At 41.5% G+C, this 9,270-nt stretch overlaps 1 protein-coding gene across 1 annotated transcript in view; it reads right to left on the bottom strand.

The window, feature by feature from the left end:
* Window positions 1-1,439: 1,439 nt before the first annotated feature.
* DNER (delta/notch like EGF repeat containing) overlaps window positions 1,440-9,270 on the bottom strand; it is a 369,484-nt gene continuing 361,653 nt past the window's right edge. The window contains exon 13 of the mRNA XM_032277988.1: window positions 1,440-2,458. Coding sequence (XP_032133879.1) covers window positions 2,347-2,458 — 112 coding nt within the window. The 3' untranslated portion in view covers window positions 1,440-2,346. The remainder of the gene's footprint in view (window positions 2,459-9,270) is intronic.

The following is a 9,270-nucleotide window of genomic DNA, read 5'->3' as shown; positions in this document are numbered from 1 at the left end:
ACACCCGGCCTTGTAGGCTCCATTAATTGGCTTTCAAGAGATAAACTGTGATTGATAAAAGATTTTAGTTTTTTAAACAAGTCCTTTTTTTTTTTTTCTTTTTTTGAGATGAATTCTTGCTCTGTCACCAGGCTGGAATGTGCAGTGGTACAATCTCGGCTCACTGCACCCTCCACCTCCTGGGGTCAAGTGATTTTCCTGTCTTAGCCTCCCAAATAGCTGGGATTACAGGCATGCACCACCACGCCTGGCTAATTTTTGTATTTTCAGTAGAAGCAGGATTTCACCATGTTGGCCAGGATGGTCTTGATCTCCTGACATTGTAATCCACCTGCCTCGGCCTCCCAAAGTGCTGGGATTACAGGCATGAGCCACCACACCTGGCCTAAACGAGTCCTTTAAGGCACATCATATATAGTGAATTTAAGACTTTGGGAGATTGAAAATGATCTCAGAGGGTGTGATTGAAGCAACTTGCAAATGAAGACCAATAAGCAAAGAAGACACGGAGGCTCAGACAATATCCAGGGACTCGTGGGGGTGAAGAGGCAAATGGAGTTCAACTCACGCCTTTTCATGACTCTCTCATGTCATCGATGGAGGCATCTGAGCACCACACAACCAAATGGCCTCTTAAGGGAAGAGGTGAGTAAATATGTCTGCACAACACTCTGCTGCATGTTCCCACGAATGTTTAACCAACCAAATTAATATTTTGTTCTTACTTTACTTCCAAACACTTAACTAAAAATATTAACATATTGCACTGCATCATTTAATGATCAGAATGTGGGCGTTCTGCTGTGTCATTTGTAGGATTAGGAACAGATGTTTTGAGGGTAGAGCGGGAAGGAAAAGCATCTTAAATAATTCTTTTTGCTTAAAACTCTCCCTTACACCTGGTTCCAGGACTTCTCTTGGTCTTCCTTACCCGACGTTCCTGTGTGCAGTTAAAAATGCATTTTTAAAAATAACTCTGGGACTTCAGAGCAGCATCTGGATACAAAATGGAATTGAATATAGGGTGGCTGTAAATGGCCTTCAAGTTTCTAAGATCCATGGAGCTGTCTGTTAAGGCAACTTCATTTGGCCTCCATAGGATAGCAGCATGCAAGGTATTTCCTGAGGCCACAGGTGCCTGCCCTCACCGCCTAAAGCATCTCTGGATTCCAGCGTGCCCCCCTATTCCCATGTGCCACATTTCACCGGCAAATTCGGATATAAAACTTCAGATAAGAATTCTTATTTTTTTTCCACATTTCACACTGACAAGCAGCAAGGGTGGGCTTACTGACAATTAGGAGGTCAGGAAGATTTGCAGAGGCAAAGGAGAGGGCGCCAGCGGCCACAGCAGTATCAACCCTGGGATTGTTTGACAAACAATATCAAATCCAAAACTTTTCATATATAGTTTTCAAAGAACAAAGGAGACAGCGGCATCCTTGACTTGATAACATTTATTCAATACTCTTTGAAATTAGCAAGAATCAGAAGAAGCACATATCAATCGAATACAGCCACAGAAACATCCTGGAGATAAATAAAGCTGCACTATGAGAAATACTCACTACTGAAGGAACCGGTACTCTCTTACGTTTACTATCTCTTAGCAACAACTCAAAGGTAAATTTAGTTTCCTCACTATATAAAAACCTTGACTTTTTAAAGAAAAATATAGATTCAAATCAATCAGAATTTGCCTCGCTAGGCCTTTTTATTACACACGTTTTTGACGCCTAGTTCGACGACTGTTACGAAAATGACAAAAACAACCTCGAAAGAATGTTTCCGCAAAGTTCAACAAAACAGTGCAGAAATAACTCACTTACCCATGCACAGAATAAGGCAAAGGCTAATTTCATTCGGGTTAGGAATAATAAATTTAACTAGTTTCTTTTTCACAAAACAAACAGTTCAGACTTCTTTTTAAGTAACGGGTATACCCTATTATGCATCTTACGCTACGTTACGTGGTTTTCCTAACTCTACTCAGAAAGCCGGCACTCACACATCAAACAGAAACTTCTCCTTGATTAGGCTTATTCTGTAACAACCACAGAAAGTATCTGGGTCTTGTGATAGTGTCTACTGGGAAAGGGGGAACAAACTAGTAGAAGCATACAGTTTAGAGAGCTGAAGGTACATTAAAACGTAGTCTATAGGTTTCACAAATTTTGTTTTTAAAATATGTTTTCCAAACTAAAAGCTGCAGAAAATTAGTTCTTAAATATTCTACTGAAAACTCTTGAGCAGCTAGCATTTTGAATTTCTTAAGCTTTTTATTTTCTTAAAAATATTTAAATGAGTGTAGTATCTCATCTTTTTGAAAAATAATCCAAAAAACGATTACAAATCTTTTGTTTTAATCAGTGTGACCAAGGGTTTGTCATCGGGGCTGTAATCTTCATAGGTGATGGGGCTCACATCATACATTGCAGGCCGAGATTTCTTTCCAAACCTGAAATCAGAGAGAAAGGACTCTGGTTAGATAAATATTAGATCTCACATTTAATTAAAAGCAAGGGATGGGAACAATTTATATGCATGAATTAAATGGAACTGTAAAAATATATTCTCTAGTAAGTACAGGAACTTTAGACAGCCTGATATTAATACCGGATGTGTATAAACAGTCTTTGGAGTTAGAGGCAAACAAAATATATTCCACAAAACACAGAACTCAAATTAATGTTGGAGCTTGTAGGTTAAATCTTGGCAAAGCAGTCAAGCATGGCAGCTTCACAATAGGTTTTAAGAAAATGTGTATTGATTTGTCTTTTTCTTTTGAGGCCCATAAATGTTTGAGAGGCGAGTTTATTTTACATCCACTCTAGTGCCTGGAATACAGAACAGCAGGGCAGGCTTCCATGGACTGTGGACAGACACCTTTCCTGAGGGATTTTCAGGGGATAGCTGTGAAGGTTTAAGGTCATCTGAGATCCCAACGCAACAGGGCAGAGGTGGGAAATGACTTCAGATACAGAGGTGTCTGTCCACAAACTACGCCAGAACTCACCATGAATCCCACCCACCTATCACCTCCCAGCCCTATGCACACAGAAGCTGGTGTTTTCCTCTGAGCACAAAGCCATTGTCCCAATAGGTTTGAACATGTCAAAACCGCCTCAACAGCAGGACTGACTCCCAGAAGCCAGGGGAGTCAAAATCCAATTTCAGGACTTCCTGTCAAACCATTCTTAAGATGGCAATTTTTAAAATAAAGCCAACTCAACTTCTGGGTGGTCTCTTCCCATTCAAGACCTCACCTTCCCTAAAACCCCTGTAGTGCAACATGATTCAAACAATCTTTCTCCCTAACCCATCATCCCTCCTCCTTTGTCTGGACAACATTTTTTAACTGTTTCAAGTCCACAAGGGCTCTTTAAAAAGGCATTTTAAAAGAACCTTAAATTTTAAAAGGTTCCTAGGATGGGGTCCCTAGGAATTAAAGGGGCTTATTTGCCATGGCTCCCGTCCCAACTCTCCTCTTTCCTTATTTTTTCCCTTGATATCGTTTGAAAGTCCGTCTTCTCATGTACGGAGATGGGAAGTAGAATCAAGTGAGAAATGAGAAAACCGTGCGTTCTTCATATGATCTTTCATTTTAAACTGTCATCAATCTTGTATTCCAATCCTCTCAAATTTTACTGGCTTTGAGGAGCACAAAGGTACATGCTATGCCAGACAGGGACCAGCAAAACATGGGGTTAAACAATTAAAGCATTCTGCCCTCAGAAGAACCCACAGCTATTACTGCAATATTACAAAAGACTTCAATAATACTTTCTAAAATGTGAAGCCTCACTGAAGGTCCACCATGGGGCTCACATAGATGTGGGTCAGACTCCAGCCTGCGGTCTATTTACCTAAATTGAGTGAGGTCTGCATAATCTAAGGATGTGAAAAATGTCAACAGAGTAAAAGTGTCAACAGGCCCGTGGGGTCTTACACTTTCTCCCAAGTCTGACAATTTCCTAGGCTACTTTAAGATGCAAATATTTTGACAATTTATTTCTCATAAAATAGCTACATACATCACCACTAAGGGGAGAAATGCCAGATGTAGGTGATGGGGAGGAAGGCAGCAAATCACACTGCCACGTGTGTACCTATGCAACAATTTTGCATGTTCTTCACATGTACCCCAAAACCTAAAATGCAATAAAATAAATAAATGGGGAAAAAAATCAAAACAATAATAATAATAATAATAATAATTTAACAAAAAATACCCAGCAACCCAGCAAAGAGCTCTCCATACCCTAACATAGCAGGCTATAAAGAGTTTTGACCTGAGGGCCAACAAATTATACTAACTGATTAATTATTTGATTGGTTGGCTGAAAGGATAAACCCAAGCAACTTAATAGATGGCATATATCTTTAAAATGTCCATTTTTAAATAGAATTTCATAGTTTGAAAAAGAACCTGCTTCCTCAAAATCTAGAACGTTAAAGCTTACTTCATTTTACTTAATCCATTAACAAGCTATAATTGGAAGGGCTGTAAACTTGGATGTTGACTTGGAACTCAATATTGTCAAGGCAGGTTTAAGGACGAGTGTCACAGATCCACTGAGTGTGACAAGGCAAGGGCTGATGCCACTCAAGAGCAAGTCACATGGTCACCTATGCATGTTCAAAGTCAACTGAAGAACAAGGAGCACCACTCTGCATCTACCCTTGGTTAACTGAGCTGTGTGGCCCAGTCCTAATGGGATTAACTCCAAATGAGTATGACTCATAAAGTATAATGCGAGTTACAGAGGTGGTTAAAATAAGACTAATAGCCCCAGCAGTAGAAGAGAGAGCAGGCAGGCCTGGAGCTGGAATCCCTGCACTTTGATTTACTAGCTGTGAAAACTCTGTCCAAATTCCTTAGGAGAATTTTGGAGGTTGCTACCTGAAATGCAGTACCTACCATATGGAAGCTAAAATGGCTTCCTTTATAGAAACATCACAGTTTTGAAACACACAAAAAGTGAAAAGACTTTGCTTGAATCTCCTGCACCTCTCACAGTGGCAGGCTTCTATTTGTTGATGAACAAAAGTGCGTTCATAACTACATTTAAAAGACTGGCTTTTTTTTATATCTCGGGCACTAAATCAAAGTCAGAGGCTGCCTATTTCATTGCAGGCATTTTTAGGCAAGTGTTGGTTTTTAAAATAACATACTACTTTTTATCATAAAAGTACATTTTAATAAAAAAATAAATAAATAAAATAAAATTGGAAGTTAGAGAAAATTATAATATAGACTTGGGGTTAGCAAACTACAGTCTATAGGCCAATTCAGCCTGATGCCTGTTTTTCAAATAAAGTCTTATTGGAACATAGTCAAGCCCATTCACACTTCCTCTGGCTGCTTTTGCACAATAAAGGCCGAGTTGAGTAGTCATGACAAGATGGCCTGCAAAGTCCAAAATCTTTTACAGGTCTCTGATGAAGACCATAAGCATCACCCTTAGTCCTGCTCTCCGAAGGACATGTCAACGTTTTATACATTATTCTTTAGTCTGCCCATCCCTCATTCCCACATCTATTCATTTTACAAATATGTATTAAGCACCTCTGAAAGTATTATATATAATAATTATTACATATTTTAACAAAATCGAGAAAATACTCTGCATACTGTTTTAAGGCTGATTTTTTTTCAATCAGTATTCTGTATAATGTTTTATTTAGCATTCTTGTTAAGTAAAAAAAAAATCCTGCAAGTTAAAACATTAATAATAAAATGGTTTTTCTGTGCTGGGCGGGGCAGGCTGGGTAGAACACTCAGGGTTTATAGTCACATGTTCCCACCTGAGGTAGCTCACCGCCCACGACATGACCACAGACCATGACGCTTGGGAAATGTCTGTTGATGGTCGATGAGGAGGCCAGATCTTTAAAAGATGGGAATGAGTTGACATACTCCCCTCCTCCTGGAAAATAGCTCAAATACCCTCGTGTGGTGGCTCCATCTCTGACCCCTTCCCAGCCTCTCGAAGGGTGATGCATCCAGCACTGTCCCTGGTGCTCACTCAACGTCGCGTTCCACTGTCTTGTTTTCACTCATTGATCATCTCATCTCATCATGATAACAACCCCGTGAAATGAGTACATCTCATTTATCTTGTATTACAGAGGAAGACACAGAAGCTTAGGAATAATTTTCCTAAGGTCGCACCTGGTGGGAGGTGGAGCTATCTGGCTTCCAAGCCTAGATTCTGAACACTTTGTTGCAACCTTCATGCATGCGAGGACCCCATAAACTGAAGCTCTCACTTAACCTGTGTCTGACAAGAGCCTGTGTAGTGCTGCTGAAAGGCATCACCTTCAAACCAGCAAACCTTCCTTCTCGTTTGCAAACTCTGGCTTACAAGTCCTGGCTTTCTCACTTGCAAACTCTGTGACCCTTGTGTAAATTGTATTATCTCACTAAGCCCAAATTCCTTTTGCCTATAACGGGTGATTAATGATACACGGACCCTTAAATGCTTGTGAGATGCTTGCAAATGAGTTATTTGTGATGACTTAGCACAGTGTCTGGCCCATGGGAAGCATTCAGTAAATGTCGGCCATCACAGAGGCACTAACAGAAAAGACAGCACCAGTATTATCAGTTAGCATGGACATCTTAAACATCCTATTTGGTGATAAGTCTTGTGTGTCTATTTCTTCAAAGAAACAAAAGATACTACAACCCGTTACAAGGCAGATCAAAGAGCATACATTCTTCTAGTTCATGGTCCTCTGAAAGTCAACCACTAAAACAATGCCACAGAGAGAATGTCAGATCTTGAGAAACGCCAACATTGGAAGGTTTAGAGCTATTGGGGGAAAAAACTGAACATGCTCCCTATTATCTGTTTCCTGTGATCAGGCACACCTGGTTCACAGAGCATCAACCAAGTGGGACCTCAGTGTCAGGACTTGGAGAGCCCTGGCTTTGCCCCTGCCTGTCAGTTACAAGCTCTTCACTGCCTGAGTATAAGCAAAGCAAGCATGGAGCAGATGGCTCCTGGGATGAGGAAGAGGGGGAAGGGTCTCCTTTTCAACCCTGCTAGGAGTTAGCACCAACAGACTCTGACATCAGAATCACCCGGCATGGCCTCAGTCACTCATGACTATCTCAGGTGACCTACTCCATGTGTCCTATGTGGCTGCTGGGCTGTAGTTATTCTGATCCAGTGTCACCTCCAAGTAGTAGCAGGGATTCAGCCCATAAAATGGACACTGGCTCTTGAAAACTAGGGAAAGGATAACATCAAAAGGTCTGAGCTTTTGCCAATGGCTTTCTAGGGTTTCCAGGAAAAGGGAGCAAAGAGAGCCAACCAGCCCAGGACCCCACCATGGCCTCTACACAGCCACGCTGTAGAAACCACAGGTTGTAGCTGAACAAATGCTCAGAAGTTTTCCCAAAGGGAAGGTATTGTTTTAATGTCAATAGCTTTATCTACAGTCACTGGTGCATGCAGGAGCTTGTCCGTTAGGAATTCTGCAGTAAATATTTTTGATTATAAATCAGCACCAAATAAGAACCAGGTTTATAAATGCTTTCAAGTTTATTCTTTCCTTCCAAGAGTATTCAGTTAAATATCTTCCCTGTGGGCCATATGAGCAAAAGGCTCAGAGGAATCTTAAACTATTCTGGGGCTGAAATAAAACACTCCTCCTCCTGAGCCCTGAAGGATCGTAGCCATGGATGCCTGGAGGGGCACAGTGAATCTGCATTATTGGGTCTCCCAACATGTGAAATACAACGTATGGATTCTGCTCCCTCCTGGTGAATGAAGCCCCTCTGAAATGATGAGGAGAGAAAAGATTCTTGGGCACCAAATAAACTTGTCAATTCTCTGACCCTTTTTACGTTCCTCATCTCTGATCCAGTAATTTCAGGATACTGTAAATTCTCCTCTAGGCTGGGGGCACTAACGAAGCTGGTGCCCTGGGATGAGTCTACCTCTCAAGCAGGTCAAGGCACCCTAGGCCAACCTCTAACTGAGACCATCCATTCATTTCCAACCTCAAATTTTAGAGAGATCTATTACCTGCCAGGATGCACTGGAGATACAGAAATAAAATCTACTGCCTTTGATTTACAGGGTAGTGGAATAAAGAGTCAAATAAACAATTAAGGAGGGGCTTGCAAGGCTTGGTATCAGGGCTTCCTGGATGTTATGCTGTCTTGGTTGGCCCTGAAAGGAAGGCATCAAGATGAGCAGCCATGCAGGGCCCGAGATGGAGGAGAGTTGAGTTCTCTGATTTCCCTCGCAGTACATAAGCAACATGGGTGCAGCTCCCACTTCAGCACAGAGGCAGATGCTCAGGGTCTCCCAAGTTCTCCCTCCCACTGGCTCCTCCCCATGGAAGCTGAGTTCTGGCTTTTGCTTCTATTAGAATGACAAGATCACTGTAAGACCTGGGAATTGGATTTGGAGGATTTCTTTTGGAGAAAGCAAACTCTATGAACCTCTTAGCTTCTATGCCATTCATATAGAATTTGGGTCTTCTCGTGTCTTTTTTTTGAGGTGGAGTCTTGCTCTGTTGCCCAGACTGGAGTAAAGTGGTATGATCTCAGCTCACGGCAACCTCCACCTCCTGTGTTCAAGTGACTCTTCTGCCTCTGCCTCCAGAGTACCTGGGATTACAGTGCTTATCTTTGTGGTTGCTGTTATCATTTAATTAGGTGGATAGAAGAAAAAACATTTATGATATTTCACTTTTATTTCTTATCATTCCCACTGTAGCCAGAATCTGAAGCTACACTTTCCCAATAAGTACCTAGCAAAAAGCTAAGTAGAAATTAAAAAGAAACACAGAACCCATTGATGAAGAGTAAAAATCTCAGTGTAGAAGGGCAGACATGTCCTGTAGGAGTGCAGCTGTGAAGGTGACTGCAGCCGGCTCTCAGGCTGCCTGATTTGGAACTTTGGAAATGAGCAGGAGTGGCAAAGACAGAACCCAGGAATGATGTTCAACCTCTACAGGCCTGCCCAGGTCAGATGGAAAAAGGTCCTTAAAGGAAACAAGATGCAGATGAAAAGGATGGAAAAGATCAAGGATGTGGATACGTGCTACTGACAGGGACAACCCAGGGTTTTTGTTTTTGTTTTGAGACAGAGTCTCTTGTCAACCAGAATGGAGTACAGTGGCACCATCTAGACTCACTGCAACCTCCAACTCCCAGGTTCAAGTGATTCTCCTGTCTCAGCCTCCTGAGTAGCTGGGATTGCAGATGCCCACTGCCATGCCTGACTAATTTTTTTTTTTTTTTTTTTT

Source organism: Sapajus apella, unplaced genomic scaffold (assembly GCF_009761245.1).
Source record: "Sapajus apella isolate SASKATOON/1434 unplaced genomic scaffold, GSC_monkey_1.0 scaffold10, whole genome shotgun sequence".
NCBI classification, from domain to species: domain Eukaryota; kingdom Metazoa; phylum Chordata; class Mammalia; order Primates; family Cebidae; genus Sapajus; species Sapajus apella.
The sequence above is the reverse complement of the archived record's forward strand: the minus strand, read 5'-3'. Positions and strand labels throughout refer to the sequence as shown.